We start from the raw sequence: 17,888 nt of genomic DNA, 5'->3' as shown, positions 1-17,888 counted from the left end.
GAGCTATTGATCCACATAACACTGATAGCAGAGTCAATGGGAGCTTCCTCAAGTTGCTATGGCAGCATGAGGGACCACCCTTTTTTTAGGGCCTGTGTGAATTCTATAGTTGTTTTTGTGATGTGAATTACTGGGTTAAGATTGAGATGCTATCTCATTTCACTTCAGTTGCTAAAGCTTGATTTGACCATAGGCCCCCCAGCTGTAGAAGAACTTGCTGATTTCACGTATCTTGCTTTTGAGCATCCTTGACATATATTCTGTATGCAAGCTGCCTCTCCTTGTTCCCACTTAGTTTCAAGCATGATGGGTAAGTCCTAGCTGACTTTAACAGAAGTCTGGTGCCAGGCACTCGCGTGGCAGTTTGGAGCACCCTGAAGGAATTAGGAGGCGCATGTAATAGTGTTTTGATAGTAGTTAACAAAAAAAAAAGTTCAAACATTAATGAAGATGGAGCGTTACTGTACGATGTTTTGTGTAAGAAATAAATACAATCCGGTAGCAAAAACACAGTTACTTTGCAGTTAAAAAATATATATTTTTAAAAACATACATCATCTTCCATTTCAAAACGAAAACAATTGTAATGCACACTATTTTACACAAGTCAGTTTATAGAAGCTGAATGTATATATACATATTTTAAAAGACTACATTCCACAATACAGTATTGCCAGTACTGGTCACAATATACATGTATATATACAGTCTCAGTAATCTCTAGGAATTGCACTGATTACAGGTGTTGATTCATGTTGAGTTTAGAGTATGTTATTGCTTTCACAGAAAATGCCTTGACCACTGCCTGTCAGGTACAAGTCCTAATTCCAGGTGAATACGGACTCCAGCAGTGCATCATTAATTTATTCAGAGCGAGGAGTGTGGTACTGTATCAGTATTGATGGCATCTTGGCAGTGTATGAGCTAGTACGACCGTAACGGCAGTGGCATGTGGTAAAAGAGGGTCTTTTCAGTAAAAGCAAGGCTCAGCAAGATCGTTGCATAAATGTCGTCGTTTTGCATCATACTCTCCATTTTCAAGCAGTAACATCATGTATATGCTGTATGAAGACATGTGCTTGTCATGGATTATTACTGACGTACATACAGATTATATTAAATATTAACAATGTTAACATTCATTATTTAAGCAGTTTCATTTCACACATCTGTTTCCACAATCCCCACGGGGGCTTGTTTGAATAGAAGCTTATCTGCTGTGTTGTCAAACCAACTTAATTTCCTGGTTTACATGTTTTCTGCTCGCAAAAGGCAGCCAAGATCGAATGATAGTAAATGTTCAAAATATATTTACTTCAAGTAGGATTTGGGTTCCCAGTCAGCATCGATACCAGCTTGTAAAGCTGTACATTAAAAGTATTTTATTACATTGCACTTTATCATTACTCTTTAGATGCATTTTTGTACAGGATTTGTTTTAACTATTGTTTTTTTAGATGAAGGGCAATGTCCTGTCATATCAGAGTCTGTGGTCTGGTACAATATCCTTGTCCTATAAGCGAGTCAAGGACCATTTTTTTAGCAAGCTTTAAGGAAGTCTTAACCCACACATTGGTATAACTTGTATGCCTGAAGACATTATACCATTACCATCATCCCTGGCATGACAGGACCATTAAAAACTTCACTATGAACAATAATCGTAAATCTCATTACATAAAAAGGGTGCACTAACGTAATTGCAAAGTAAAGATAAGCAATTACTACTTAGTTTAAAATTGTGATGATCCTTAGTGCACATTTTCTAGGGGGAATGTGCAGTAATGTGTTATTCCACTAAAGCAACACAGTGAAATTCTATATTGTTTTGAACAGATCCTAATAGCTACGAGGACATTCACAGGTAACCTTACTGCAGCAGTGGTTATCCCGGGAATACCCCTGGAAACGGTTCATGCAATCCACGTGCTGTAAAATGCTCTAAAAAAAACCAATCCATATCCCAGCGTGGTACAGTTCGATCAATTCAACCGCTTCGTATTCCCAATACTGTCTGTCCGTAGCTCAATATTTATACTCAATAGCCAGAGCGTTACCGTACTGCAGGCTTGTTTTTCCCCCTGTGTCTTGTCAGTTTACAGTTGAGATTTCTGAAAGCAGCTTGTCCTCTGCAGGCTCCTTGGTGGCCCTTCTGCCTCCTGAGTTCACATTCCAAGCTTATCCAAGTTCGTTTTACAGCATTTCGATATCCCAAAGCTGTGTGATCTGACCTGCTGTATGTGGATTCATAATCAAATGATCCCTGTCGTAACCCTTTCCACCTAAAAGAAAAAACATAGCAATGGAAATGAATAAATGAAAGAGCATTGCCTTTGCATTTCAAACAGTCACACCCAGTCCTCGCCCTGTATTAATGCCCCTAGACCCAACAGGTTGTTATTATATTGCTACTGGAAGAACACAGCAGGAATGCAAGTCCGACTGGATCCCCCCTGTTTGCTAGCAACCAATGTGTGGACATTGCTGTAGCTAGTCTTGAGTAGTTGCACAGATAAGTCTTGGCTTCCACTTTCAGCTCAATCTATATTTACAGGCCCCATTCCTGATTGGCTGGACAAGTGACTGGGTGGTTATTTAAAATGCTTGCCACCTGCAAATCAGGAGGTGCAACTGTGGACATGATAACATTGTGCAGCTGTAAATGTTTGACTTTTTTATGTTAGTTACTACTGACATCTCTATGACAACCCCTCAAACACTTAATTAAATGTAGAGTCAAAGAATCTCCAAGCAGGTTTCAGATGTTCCAAGGTGTGTCTTGCCATACCTTTAACATCCAGCACGAGGCTGGCGTTCAGATAGCTTGTGATTGTGCTGTCCTTGTTAAACCTCCACCTCTGATGAATCCGCCCGTGCTCTGGCCAGAGCGCCACGTTGGCTCCCGCAGTGCTTTTCCCCCCAATGAGCGCCATGCATGTCTTGTTAACCTGCAGGAGAAAGACAGCCCACTGTCACAGGTTCCAAGCAGGTTTAACCAGCTCACCTGGCCCGAGGCTCACCTCTCAGTGTGAACAAGCATTCCAGTACTAGAAAAAGGCCAAAGCTCATACCACTTGTAACAATGTATCGCTATATCTCAGAACAGCTATGGCCACATATATTGAGTGTATGATGATTTTTCTGTCTCATCTAAGTAATTACTTATATCAAAAATGTAACATAAAACTATTTTTAAATGCAGGCTTATCAAACGGCAAGGATGTTTATCAGATAGGGACAGTAATAAAACCAGTTACCCTGCAATAGAACTGCATCAGTTCTCAAAGCTTACCTTTCTTCACCATGCTTTCATTGTGCTTTCTTACACTTTGCTATGTTTTTACTATGGTACGCTTTTAGAAGGGATACCACTGGCTCCCCTGGGTCTTACCTTGGATTTTAAAAGCCCTTGACTGAAGGTCCAGATCTGTGTGCTTTTCCCATTGGAAGGACAAACGGAAACTCTTGACGGTTTAGATTTTTCTCCGTTGTCTTCAGCAGTCAGGAATGTGCCCAGCGCCCGGTTTCTCAACCGGATGTAGACTTTAGGCTATGAAAAACAAAAAAATATATTTTTAGCTTTCGTATAACAGTAAAACAAATACTAACCCACAACTACAGAAAGCTGCTTGTGAAGGTTCTGTACAGAATTGTGGCTCTGTTATCTAATGGGGGGCACAACATTAATAAAGATCCCACAATGAAACGTAAACTCAGTCAGGTTACAATACAAGAAACAGAACGGTTTCTTGTTGTGCAAGATATAATCCGGGTATTCAAAACCACTTAAATCTTTTGGTTGACTCTTAAATCTTAGGAATGTTGTTCTACTGCATTTCAACATCTTAACACTGTTACAACAATCTGAAACACAAAATGTAAAGTACTGATTCATTGAAGGAGAGAAGGTAAGATGCTTTCTGAGTGGTACAGAGCAAGCACACATGCCAGGGAAGTGACTAACACCCTAAATATTGATCACTTCAATAAATGCACTTTAGAGGTATTTAGCCTCATCACTGAACACATTTGTTACACATGTGACACAGCAGAGGGGCGTCAGTGGAGTGAAATGTTACTCATGTCAGGTAATACATGTTGCCACCAAATATATGTTCCCCTAGGAACAAATATTAGTTTCCCTTAGGAACCAATATTTCCCGTCTGAATATTTGTACCCCCTTATTTTTTTTGTAAGAAAGTAATCTTTCTTTGAATACAAGTCTATATCCATGCACTTTCAACTAAAGCCAATATTTGTTTACACCAGAAGGCCAGTTACCCACCAAATGACCTATTTATTTCAGAAGTGAGACGATGTGTACAGCCTACCTTTGATGATACTGGCAAACATGAACAATTGTCCTGATTGCCTGTAAAGACTTTTCATGTTTTTGTAAAACAAATGTCCCTGCACTTTCCTTCTTCTGACTCGCTTGGTTAAAAACCTTGAAAAGTGTTTCGTGCAGCAGTGATGCTGTGGTGCATGTGTTGATTAATGACCTGCCAATTGGAGGAATGCTACCCCACCCTCACATTCTTGGCATGGGCACAGAACTGTGATAAGCAGATAAGGCTCTGGACTGTGACACACATGCCTTTCCAAACAAATAGCCTCCCACACGAGAAACGAATAGGAAACAAAAAATAGAAGTGGGTTCGTGAATGACGGGCTTGTTTGCAGTTGGTTATAACAGCAGAGATTAAAACAGAGTGACAGCACAAAAGAACTTGAACGCCAGGATGAAAATGAATAGGCTATGAATCAAAAGCATGACTAATGCATTTCAGAAAGCGTCACAGGCTAGTTTTAGCCGTAGGGATTAGGGGGGCGTACAATGATGAAATTCCCCAGAAACAATTATCGCTTAAAAATGATCCCGATAATCATGATCATCTTAAATCGTGTGCTTACTCTCATCAACTGCAACTTTCTCCCTAATTACACTCAACTCTCATTAATACGGATTAATGAGTATAAAGCTTATTTAATTAAATCGAAATATTCTTATACCAAGTTAGACCAACTGCGTCATCCTTCAATTCTCTGCTGTTACCTGTGGCAGAGGCTGTAGGGAGCCAATCGTATTCCAGCCGCTGTAGTCACTCCAGCACCTAAACTCTCCCCCAGTCAAGAGCATCTGTCGTCCCTTAAAGCTGGCATATTCATACACAACCCACCTGTAGGGAAACAGTTTTTGGTGCTTTTACTAGGATCATCTTCTATAAGGGTATACTACAAAAAAACGTGATACATTCTGACAATCTTTAACCTGTGTAGCACCCGGTTTAGACTGGTCTGTATACTGCAGCCCCAGTTTGAGATCAGTTTTACAGACTGGTTTCCTGGTGCAGATGTAAACTGGGAAATGGGGGTGTTTGAAATACTCACAGTCCGCTGGTCACTCTGACAGACTGGGAGAAGAAGTTCTTGTTCAGAAGGGAGATGTCAGATTCCTCCACAACCAGCTCCTTGCCTTCAAAGGAGTCCAGAGAAAACAGACTGATGGAAGGCTCAGAGAAATCCTGCCAAACAGAAAACGGCAAATAAAGTATCTGTCAATAAAGACAGGGCATGTATGGGTTTCTTAGTCTGCTGACTTATCAACTGAATACTTTATTGAAGTGGATTTGAAATGGGGACATTAAGTGGTTGTGCGGTCTTTCTTTGATTTGTTTTTTTAAAAAAGAGGAACTAAAAATTGTCTTGACTTTTTATCAGTAAGACTGGACCAATCGATTATGGCAAAAACAACTGGAAAAGAAAAATCAACCAAAGAGGTAAGGGAAACTTGCATATTGAATAGGCTTCATTGACTTGATGGATGTTGCCATGCAACCACAGGAAGTGAGATCAGGGTAAAGACCTTCTTCCAGTACAAACTGATTGCCAGCAAAGCCTTCTTCATCAAAGAGCAGCCAGCTAGAGAAGAAAAACAAGACACTCAACAGACCTGTACATTTACAGTATGGCCACAACCATATACACTATATCATGAATGGGGCTCATTATAAATGGAGTTGACCCTTTTTTAAGCATGTGCAAAGGAACATTTTCAGTGATGAATAAAAACAAAATGCTAGCGGTATAAACATTATTATTTTGTATTTAATTAAGTATTAAAGTCATCATACAATGCATACCACTATATTCAGGATACAATACAATGCAGGAAGCACTTACAGAACTGTTTAAAAAAAAGAAAATACATGGAATGGTCCTAGTGTGCTACTTTATCTGATGTGTAACAAGATAACATGATCAGTAACAGACAACAAGATAAAATGATCAGTAACAGATGTTTAAAGGCAAAACTTCAACGAGATACAAGGAACATGCATTCTTACCAACTGCAAATCCCATTTATTCATGGAAAACATCCGAACCACTACTGTATATATGAGGTGGTATTGTCACAGGAGATCATGCATGGGATTTGGGCTACAGGGTTCCAAGATTACTCACCTCCCATGAATCACCCTGAAAGACTTGGGTTCAAACACAGAGCAGTCCAGGGCCTCTGTAGTATATTCTGCACATCTTCCACGGTAATGAGGCTCACTGTACAGTCTCAGCTGAAAGGAGGCAGGCAATTGTAAGCACCCAGCCCAGAACAAGCAACCACTCAGTTACCAGGGTCACAATCAGGATGGGCCTAAATACAGCAACTCGAACTCTTTATTAACCCTGCTGTGTGGTTTATTAACATTACTAACACAATCAGAACAGGATTTAGGGCAGCAGTTCGGATTATTAAAACTGACTCCTCTGTCCTTATTATAACCTTTAAATGCTGCCTATAAAATGCATATTTTACTGAGGTCATCATCCATAATGTGTAAACACTAAATCAGAATTCTAAGGTAAAACTACAAGAAGTGAAGTTAAGTCAAGTGGAAAGTGTACTGAAGTAGGCAATAGCCGAAACATGTTTATATTTTGAGTTGTGTTCAATTCAAGCAATTACAGTCTTTAACTGAAATCTTAAAAATGAAACAAGCTGGTTTGATATACTACAGACTACACCTTAAACACAAACCAGGTTGAGTAAGAAAATATAGTTCTATTCAAAGAAAGGACATCTTACTTTGTAATAATTGACTCATTCCAGGGAGTGTCTGTGCCAGGGGTTTAAAACACTTCCTAACACCCCCATGACGAGAGTTATTCATTAATGCAGAAGACACCCTCTGGTATTTATTTACTACTCTTAACAGATACATACCAAGTACTGAGGTTCAGTGCTTCCCATGGTCTCCTGAATGGAAAGAATGAAAAGGTAATCACTTTTTGGTACAGTTTCCAAAAGGCCTGGCACCCTCTTTAGTCTATATCCTAGAAATGTGGTCACTTTGAAATTCCTTTATTTTCCCACTAATAGTTAATTTTCTGAGATTCTCTGTTCACTCAAAGCGACAGGACATTACAGTATGTACTGAATATGATTCTATGACTCGTGTCTGAAAGGTGCAGTGAGGGTACATGCTGTATTAGAAACGTCTGTAGTGCTCATTTTGTACAAGTAGATTATTTTTTGTATTGTGAGCATGAAGGTGAAGTGGAAGTCAAGGACATATTTAAAATAAAACCCCTTTCATCTGCATAACACAAGCACCCACATTCTCATTCCTTTTCCCTGTCCCACTTATATGATGTTGGCAATAACTCTTAGGTGATTCTTATTGCAACGTCTGTGTTTGAACTCGGAGTTGAGGAGCTGCTCTTGAGATCCTGTTGCATTCTGTAGACACGTGTAATGCAGGCCAGATCAGTCAAAGTGTCTTTATATTAGTAAGCATCAGCACCATCTAGTGGACATCTGTGTATTTCCCGCAATACAAAAGGAAACTTAATCCTTGCATTATAAAGACGCTTTTGATGATCTAGCCAGTGGTACACATGTCTATGGCAGGCAACTGGATCTAAAGAGCAGCACATGAACAAGGTGGAAGCACAGACATAAAAAATCAAGGAAATAAAAGAAACACGAGTCATTTCAATAAGAACCATTCAGAAAACATCCTAAAAGAAGGAAAAGTAAATCTAAGCCTCATCTTTAACCTACTTTAAGAAGCTGGTTTGAATAAAGTCCTGAAATGGCTCAGCTACAAGGGAGCACCGTTTAACAGCACGGAATGATACCCCATCAATCTAATGACATCACAATCCTACAGATCAGCCATTCATCATTGCAATCACCCACCAGTCGGATGGGCCGAATGGACAGGATTGTGCTGTCTGATCCTCCCCAGTCAGACATGCTCTTGTACACTCCTTTCTCCAGGATGTACTGCTCTCCACAGAAGTGCTTCTGCCGGTACGCCACCCATCTGGAACACCAGACACACAGGTCACAAACTCCCATTGCTTCTTGTGGCACACACATGCTTTAGGTTCATTCTGAAACTCAAATATAAACGCAGCCTCTGGCTGACTGAAAGCCAGTCGCGATGGGTGAGAGCAGGGCTGATACTAGGTGCGTGGTTTCTAAGCGTTTCCAAATCCAGCACTGCACAGATGACTGATGCATTTTTATGATGCCATTGTGGATAACACACTTACTGATGGTCACTTCTGATATACTACCAAAACGATTGAAACATGTAAAGCAGTGCCGCCCAGGCCAGCCATGCTATGGACAGTGTTATAGAAGTGTTTCTACCTTTTTTACATAAGATATCTTTTTTGCATTAAGAGGCTTTCATTAAATGTAATACAATTTGATCATAAAAGACAACAGACAAATACTTATTGTGTCAAATGTAGGGTAATTGGTTTGAAAGCACACAAGATGAATTCAGAATGTACTACTAGTATACTCTAGACAGTGTCGACTGTCAAAGTAAAGCATACACAGCTTCACAGATAGATAAACACACATGTTAATGCCAACAAACACATGTTCAAAGCCCTTTATTCCACAAGGTTTCTGTACTTGTTTAATTGTTAACATGCCCCCGAGATGAATAAACATGTCTTTTATACAACTGTCCCAGAGTAATTCAGCACCACAAGCCATCAAAACATCAGAGCTGAAAGCCAGATGTATTGAAGATTAAACAGCCAATGCAAGAAGATGAATTGGGTTTGCTCAAGGCCTTATTGCCCCGCAAGCCTCATCATTTTGTGGCACGCACGTTAAGAAATGGAAACAGAATGAGGCCATGAACTGAGAGTCTTACAAGAGGGAGTGCCCCGCCTTCACCGTCAAGATAAAATAAGTGGAGTCAAGCTCAACACAGCCCTACAAACACACTGCACAGCTCTAGCAAGACAGACACAAGCCATGCCCCTTGCTGCCGGATACTCACACTCCGTTTGAGACGTGAATTGAATCTATCCCCTTTTCAAAGCCAACACTCTCCAGGTCTGGAATGTCAAGGTCTGCGATATCGGGCTTGTTTGTGTTTTTTAACTGCCCCTCTTCAAACAATGTTACTGAAGGCTCTACAAAGTCCTGACAAAAAAAGACAAAAATATTTCAAATATTAAAAGATAAAACTGATCAAAACGTTTGTGGCAACATGCGAGAGCTAAGGATGTGTAATAAAGCATAGCATGGTAGAGCATAGGTAAGCATTGTAAAGAACAGAGAGGTTTGGTAAAGCATCTTAAAAACGTGTCGAATCAGGGTAAACGATGTTGAATGCATTGTATAATCATAGGGAAAGTATGGTAAAAGTAAAAGTAACTTTTATAAGGGTATCCCTTTAGGTCACACACGCTCAATTCTATACTTCTCTATTTCCAGTTTCTATCGGTTTTCTATCCATGCTGTGACAAGAGGTACTGGTACATATTATTCAGACATGTCGAGCTGCCTTCAGCCAGGTAGTCCTGTCAGAAGACGCTATGGTTTTGAATTCTCTACCCCTCAATCAAGACAGCTGATTTTAAAAGGAGGACAGGCTGATGCAGCTCCTCCGAGTGGGGACTGGTCTGCTTTTCCACAACACGGGAGTCTATTTTAATGATCCAACCAGCAGTGTATAGAACGAGTGGCCTCACAGAGTCAGGCTTGCTCAGAGGCTGGCCCAACGGTAAAACATGCAGGTGCTTTTAGCCAAGTGTTCATGAATGTAGAAACAGTAATGCATTATGACGAAGAACACACTAATGGATAATAAATAGATACAAAAATATGATGCAAACTGAGAGGGTAAAAAGCGTTCCTTTATTGAGGTTGTTCACTGTTTAAATGATCAAATCCACAGTAGACTCCAGTGGTTGCTGCTTGTGCTTGATAATAACTGTGTTGTAATTACATTAGGTAACAAGGTGGTGTTCACCAGGTCATTTCCATGTCATTTCCATTCGTTACCAAGCAACAGCTGTAACCCAGTTGCTACAATGTAAATGTATGGTTAATCATGTAATCTAAAGTGCTACCGGTAAAACTCAAGACAGATACTAAGAAAGTGAAGTAGACAAACGTTTCACCCAGTGCTTTCTAAACGGTATAAATCCCTTGGTATATAAATACATGCTATAAGCCAATGAAACACATAGTTAACTGCAAAATTACCATGCAGAATCACAGCACCGTGGTACACTTTATTTAAAGGTTTAAAGCACACTGAATTCTGTATAAGCTGATCGCTTCCCACAGCAAGGCGGCTATGCTTTCACTGTTTCTGTATCAGCGTTTGTCTCAAATGAGCTACTTTCAGTCTGCAAACTGGGTCATGTTGCTAACAAATGGAAATCCTGGCTCACTTTCAACTCCCTGCATACAGTTTTGCTTATACTGCAATGGAATACTTACAGCCTGTACATAGCGCAGGGACAGCACTGTGTTATTCAATCCACCCCATGCTTGCCAGTCTAAATATTCACCCTCTTCAAGCAAGTACTGCTTTCCATTATACCCTTCCGCTGTGTAGGCAACCCATCTGTAAAAATGTTTTTATTAATACACAAATAAACCATGCATAGATCAGAAAGGAGCAATTATCTTACAAGAAGTACGTTTGACTTTCTTCAAAGGTTGTTAAGTCATTGAGGATCTTTTCCCATAATATATTCCTTAACCTATTACTTAACCTATTAAGTATCAAATAAAATGTTCTTTGACAAATCGGAACACAAGCAGTATTTATGGAATGTGATACATTCTAAATCAATAAGCTAGCATTCTAAACGTTTTCAGTCTTTTAGAAGTGTAAACATATATTCCCAGCATCCTGTTTTGAGGACAGTCAAGTTAGACGTGCCCGTAATCACAGCAGTGAAATCTCACGCTGGCTATGAAGCTCAACACATAGAAGATGGAGCTTTATCATCACTGTGGGGAGGAAAACACCAAGAAATGTATCATTTTAGGCTTCAGTTTCTAATTTTATATTGAGGCGTCATAAAAGCATCTGAAGGGCTGTGTTTGCAGAATTGACAGTTATATTTAGACTTAACTTTTGCGCTTAACAAAAGCAGGAGGACGTTATCATAACAATACAGTTAAAGAGAACATTTAAATAACAGGGAGATGCCAGTTAAAAATGCTCAAAAACAAAACAGGACACTAACGGGTTAATTAAAACCTATTGACAAGCTGGACTCACACTCCACCGATGACCCGTAGTGACCCCACTCCAATCAGTCCCTTCAGTGCCGATACATTGTGGACGTTATCAGTGACCTCTTTGGACTGTCCAGTGAAGCAGGCAAACTCGTACAGTACAATCTGTGAGGCAGAGAGGGCACTTTAACTCATAGGACTGCACTGCGAGTCCAGAAGCATCTCCTACAGACTAAAGGGGTTATTCTCAAAACCTGGCAAGTTTCCCATGCTTAATACTGTTCTGTTCATTTTCTGTTCCTGTTTTTTTTTTCCTATGCTTTATTGTAATTGCCACTGATTCACCATGCTTGCCTATCTTTTAGTGTTCACGGTGCTTTACAACAATTTGCTTTGCTGTTATCATTGTTTTCCACCGTGAACAATCTCTTTGAATTATGTTATAAGCAGCAGATCATGTTCCATACCTAATTCTAATCTCTTTTCTTAAATCCTTATCATACAATCTTCCTCATTCTTATTAACCCGGATCACACAGGATACAGTGCTGAGCACTGATAAGAATTAAACCAAAGATTTTGCATAGAGCACGTCTTCCGTCAAAACCGGTTTGCAGAGTAAGGAGAACGTGAGAAACTCAGTATGCATTTCACATCATAAAAAGACAGTCCCGGAGACTGTTCTAAAAAGGTATTGACCTTCTTAAGCAAAACTTCTTCCATTACAGCACTATAAATAACCCACTCAGGGACCTCATTAAAAGGCTCTTGGGCATCTTGTTCTTTCTTTCAAGAGCTTTTGTAAAATGTTTATTAAGACAGGACCTTGTTGGTCCTTCGAAGGGTCAGAAACACTTTCATGACAGCTTTCACCCTGCTCACCTTGGGATCCAAAGGCTTTTGTACTTTCAGGCCACCCTAAAGAGAAACATACAAAAATATAAAACGTTTTCTAAAAAGCAAAGAGCCATTTGAAACAGTGTACAGTAAGCTAGCAGCTGGGTGCGTGTGGTGTGTCGGCTCTTTAACATGTTATCAATAGAGCCAGGGATGATCTATACAAGCCAGTACTGACAGGCCCTCGTTAATTAATAGTTAGAAAAACAATCTCAAAATAAGGGTGATACTTGATTCCAGGGGTGGGGGGAGGGGGGAGGAGGGTAAAGTTTTGGGACAATTTATGTAATTGAGTAAAATCCACCTTCAGACAATTTATTGAATCTCTGTTTTTTAATGCAAAATACCAGTTTTCTGAGGGATTTTTTTGTTGTTGTTGCTTAAATTGTAAGTATACCTCACCCTTTTGTCTGATCTTGGCTCTCCAACTAAAAGAAGTGCAGTCTTCCTTGATCAAGCATTCAACGGAGTGGCTTTTTAAGCAACAGTAATTATGTAATAAACAGCTGACTTCTGATAAGAGGTGGATTTGACTCATATAGACAGTAGAATACCATTTACATATCAGCTAACTGTAGTAAGAAACAGAACAGGCTAATAACTCCCAAGGGTGTATATCTTCTGTTACCATTTCCAGTGGCCGCAGTGATTTCACGTGGGTGATTTCTGGTTTGCCAGCATCCTGTGAAGCTGAATCGTTTGCTTGCAGAAGGACGGAGTTTCCACTGAAATTGGTGTCATCGTAGGCAAGCCAGCTGTAGCGGGTGAAGAAAATAAAAACAGATGAGGAAAAATGCGAGCACGGGACAGTAGTGCTAATTATGGGTGTAACGAATGATCGTACATCGTGATCATTTCTTTACATGACATATCATACCGTAACAGAGATACGTATCATTTTGTATCACAATACAAAACCAAAAGCACAACGTGGCTCATTGTAGATCTCCCAATGGTTCTTGAATGAAGAATAAGTGTGTTTTACAGCTGGTATGAATACATACTCTCCCTATCTCATTCATTTTTTTTGTCTTTAAACAAATCAATTAAATGTATCACGTGATATTAATATGCATCATACAAGTAGCTCATCAGGACCATCACGTGTATTGTGATGCATATTATATCGTGATACATGTCGTATAGGGACATTAGTGTATCGTTACACCTCTAAAGTTAATGTATTTCTGGAGTTATCTGATTTACAGCAAACACGTCACAACTACAATATTTTACTATTTACAACAAGGTCCTTATTTAATGCTTTGCATTATTCTCGAGCCAGGACAATGTTAAGGTCATTCTTAAACCAGGACAATCATTGAACAACCTGTCCAATTCTCCTCTATGTTTAGAAGGTTCTCTGCAGACCTGCCTTCCCTGCTTTTGCAAAGGCCCCTCCCCTTGCATTTTCAGTTATGTGTAATCTCATTAACCTCCTTAACCAAACAAATGGGACACTTACTGGGGCCGCCTTGCCATTGCTTTTTTTGAATTCTAAATTGTTCAAAAACGATGTCTCGGAGTGGGGATCACATGCCCTTACTGCCCTATCAGTTAGGTCACACCTATAGAATATAGAAGACCTTTTTTCTTCCAGCTACACTGGAGGCAAGTCATTCCCCTGTTCTCATCTAACTCCTTTAGGCAGCCTTCAAATGTGCGAGAGGGGCTAATGTTAGTGCATTAACAGTGGTTGCAATAACACTAGCTGCAACGCAGCATGTTTGCCTGAAACGCTTCTGAACAGAAACTGGCAATTCAGGCTCACCGGTGGTTTTGTAATGACTAAGCAGATACATTTCACTGTGACCTACTGGACCAAAAGCTTGCTCTATTTTTATCTATCAGGGTGCCACCCTTATCACAGACAAGGCCGAATGAAAAATGGATCTTTAACGTAACCTTGCCACGCTAATGCGTCCTACAAGTCTCCAGCATTAGGCACTTGGTGTAAAATAAGTCTGATAATGTAATCAATATGTAATGTCACAACTGGGAGACAGCCAATATAGTTGGTAATAATAAAGAAACAACATTGGCATACAGGAAATCTGCTGGTTGATTACACAGTAATGGAATGCAATGTTCAGTGTTATATAAAATGTGCCAAGGTATAGATTATATTACAGCAATTACTCTGTCTTGACTACCCCATGTAACTATTTTGAAGTACTACAGCAGTACTGTGTTGTGTAAGCACATAGTATGCTATTTGTTCTTAAGGAAATAAAATGGAAGTACAAAACCCCTGCACAACTGTAACTTTCTGTTCCATGTCTGCTATGAATTAACAAACCAGACGATGTTTAAACTGCACTTTGTATTATAATTGCAATTGAAAGGAAACTAAACGCTGGGCCGCTGCCCTTCATCATGGCAGTCCTATACAGAGTGTGCACTCTATTGTACTAATAGGGAGTTGCTTTGTACAGTGAGTCACCAGGAAGCCACATTCCAATTTCATTGTCTTCAGTCTTTTTTTTTTTCACTTCCTTCCAAGAACATTCCATGCATATAAACTGCCTGCACTGAGTTAGCAGATTGAAAGCCAGTTCAGAAAAGGACTGTGCCAGTCGAACACAGTCTGAACGACACAGGTGCATCTGTTACACCATTTACTACAGTGGATTAAAGAGAGCTCACAGTGGACAGTACACAGCAATGCAAATGCATAGGGAAATCACGGTAAAGACCAGAAAACCATGGCAAATAACATAGATACCAACAGTTCCTATATGGCCGATGCATAGGAAGAAAGTCCCAATATTTACCCACAGAAAAAAAAATATATATTCTGCACAGCAGAGTCAGTAAAAACCACACGCTGTGCTCTTTGTGCGGCTGACACATCTGCTGATCACTAACTTATACAAAGGTAAGAACGCTTCATTATGTCTATTTTTACTGTCATGGTGGTCGTGTTGTGTTGACTTGGGGGGATACGTCTATTATATGATAATGAGTGTTTTTTGCATATGACCCCCCCCCCCCCCCCCCCCCAGAGACGAGTGTCCTGCTGAACAGTTTCCAAATGCAAATGTTGGCAAGTGTGAAATAATTGTGAATATTGTGGTTTCACCATGGTAAAGCACATTGAGTATGTACAGCAGTATAAGCAGGGAGAATGAATATTAAAGTACAACATGTTTCTATTTACCATGGTAAAGGTTTAGAAGGGTGTCTGCTTCACGTCTGTGTTATTAGACAGTACCAGCTGAGCTGCCTTTGTTAGGGTTATATGACTGCACACTCCATTGATTCTTTGACTTGACCCTTCAGCAGCATGCTGACGGAATGGAATGAGCACGGTTCTGTTCTAAGGTGACCTCTGTGACTGTTTAACTTGGCTTAAGGGCACAGGTGCAGAAAGACTTGACCGGATCCACTTAACCGGATCCCAGTTCAGTCTGGAGTCATGTGATGTTCAGCTAAATGTTAACACATTTATTATCTCCTCACAGTAAAACTGTTTGCTGAAACACAATGCCACTCAATTTCCTGTGCTTTCTTGTTACACTATGAAAGAAATGGAAACGTGTTTAGCTCTGATAGAAATATGTTCCAAGATTTCATTAAGAAAAGACTGAACAGATCAAGTACTGCAGTAGATGAACTGCGGACTTGAAGTCAATAGCTGGACCCGCTTATACTGGCTTTTAATTTGACTTTATTTCTAGCTACTTTACAATCTATCTGAATTTGTATTTGAAGTTATATGTAAAATACTGTTCCATGTCTAGTTTCTCGTCATTGTAAAATGCATGCTGAACCATCTGTGTAACACTGGTACTCACCACCCAGACTTGACCGTGACAGAAGAAAGGTCAGGGGCAGCTCCAAGTGCTTCCAGGTCCTTGATTTCGTTTTGGAAGCTCACAGAAGTCCCTTGGATGTTGCCTTGCAGATGGCGAAGCTGAATTTCTGGAATACTGTGATTCTAACATGAAGAAGGACAAGATCAATAACCTTTTCTCACTCACTGTTTAGAATGACTCTATTTTAAAGAAAGTGCAAAGGCAGATCCAGGAAGGAGTAGTTACTGTATATCAGCTAATAGCTTTATCGACTTAACACAGTATAACTTTATAATGCTACCAACTAAACTGAATGTGTTTTTCCCCCTGTGCTGTATGCTTGTGGTGACAAGTGTTTTGTCGCCCCCATGTTCTGTTCTGGGTAAGCTACATGTGGCTGCAGAGTGGGTTTTTTAACTTGCACAGTGTAGTAAAGTCCTGCAGGCATCTCCTGCTCCATTAGCTTTACAGTTCTACTGCATGAAGAGCAATTCAATTCAATTAAAGATGCATGAGCTTTACCATAGCCATCTGGGCTTTACAGTGCTTATCTATGCTTTATTACACTTTGCTTTTACTGTGGGGAACTGTTATAAGAGACTGTACATACCTCTACTACTCTCTTAATTGAACCAATTGCCACCGTCGTGGGAGAGCCCCCAAAGTGACTCAGCACCGTCTCCCCTTCCTGCAGAACGAGGTACTGCCCTCTGTATCGTGGTTCCGCATACAAGACCCAGCTGAAATCAACGAGATCATGAGGACTGTCAGACCGGACTTCAAACACCGTGGCTGTTTATCTGCAGAACCCAAAACGGGTCTGGAACTTTCCAACTGCTTCATTTCTACAAAGCACGTGTGTCTCTGGCTGGTAACACTTTTAATACAGTGGATTTATCTGAATCCATGCCGAGTTCAAATTGAGTTGATTTGTGTAAATAGTTTTAGAAGAGTTACAGGACGTATCATTGCAACCAGCTTACTTTATTTTGACTGCTTTTCATACTCTGATCAGTTTTTCATAGACAGCAGTGCGTATGTAGTTCATTGTCCTTTATTTCCCAGGTGTGCGTCCTTGAATGCTAGACTTCTTATTTTAGATTCCTTCCCCTTTCTCAATCTTTCTTTGTTCCGTGGTTTTTTCCCCCATTCGTTTTTCTCTTGCAGATTTCTTTTCAGAGTTATTTTAAATGAAAAACAGACAGACAGGCTAGAGCACCTCCAAGGAGCAAAATATACAACGAGGTTCTGTATATTGTATTGAAATTCTGCATATGCGTTGAAGTGGTACGATGTAAATGAGATGGTATTATCATCAGGCACAAACAAACACTATATATAAAATACAGACATACATATGACAAACATACATTGAAATAATGTATTAACAATACCCAGCAGCGGGACCTCTTAAGCCAAGGGTGGGATTGCCAGTGGTCATTTATGAAATATGACACATTGAGAATCATTTATCAAAGTGTTTGCAAGAAAATGCATTTGGCACCAGTCTTAAAGTAAAATAAAAAAATAATAATAATAACAATAAAAACTTCTTATGTAACAAAACAGCCTGGAGGGTCAATACAAAGACTATGAAGTACTGCAAAGCCTTTTGTTACTGGCTATGTAACATCATCCATCACCCATCATTCCTTTACACACCTTCACACACACACACA

General features: G+C 39.9%; 1 protein-coding gene across 1 annotated transcript in view; it reads right to left on the bottom strand.

The window, feature by feature from the left end:
- Positions 1-517: 517 nt before the first annotated feature.
- Positions 518-17,888, bottom strand: part of LOC117972662 (uncharacterized) — a 35,371-nt gene continuing 18,000 nt past the window's right edge. Inside the window, exons 7-22 of the mRNA XM_059028180.1 lie at positions 16,820-16,949; positions 16,210-16,352; positions 13,041-13,167; positions 12,398-12,433; positions 11,560-11,681; positions 10,767-10,893; positions 9,313-9,458; positions 8,205-8,331; positions 7,227-7,259; positions 6,467-6,576; positions 5,797-5,923; positions 5,393-5,526; positions 5,058-5,181; positions 3,392-3,550; positions 2,789-2,948; positions 518-2,282 (exon numbers count right to left, since the gene is read on the bottom strand). Of these exons, the coding sequence (XP_058884163.1) occupies positions 2,194-2,282; positions 2,789-2,948; positions 3,392-3,550; positions 5,058-5,181; positions 5,393-5,526; positions 5,797-5,923; positions 6,467-6,576; positions 7,227-7,259; positions 8,205-8,331; positions 9,313-9,458; positions 10,767-10,893; positions 11,560-11,681; positions 12,398-12,433; positions 13,041-13,167; positions 16,210-16,352; positions 16,820-16,949 (1,894 nt within the window). The 3' untranslated portion in view covers positions 518-2,193. The remainder of the gene's footprint in view (positions 2,283-2,788; positions 2,949-3,391; positions 3,551-5,057; positions 5,182-5,392; positions 5,527-5,796; positions 5,924-6,466; positions 6,577-7,226; positions 7,260-8,204; positions 8,332-9,312; positions 9,459-10,766; positions 10,894-11,559; positions 11,682-12,397; positions 12,434-13,040; positions 13,168-16,209; positions 16,353-16,819; positions 16,950-17,888) is intronic.

Source organism: Acipenser ruthenus, chromosome 8 (genome assembly GCF_902713425.1).
Source record: "Acipenser ruthenus chromosome 8, fAciRut3.2 maternal haplotype, whole genome shotgun sequence".
Taxonomy (NCBI): Eukaryota; Metazoa; Chordata; class Actinopteri; order Acipenseriformes; family Acipenseridae; genus Acipenser; species Acipenser ruthenus.
Note: the sequence above shows the minus strand (reverse complement) of the source record. Positions and strands in the feature narration are given on the sequence as shown.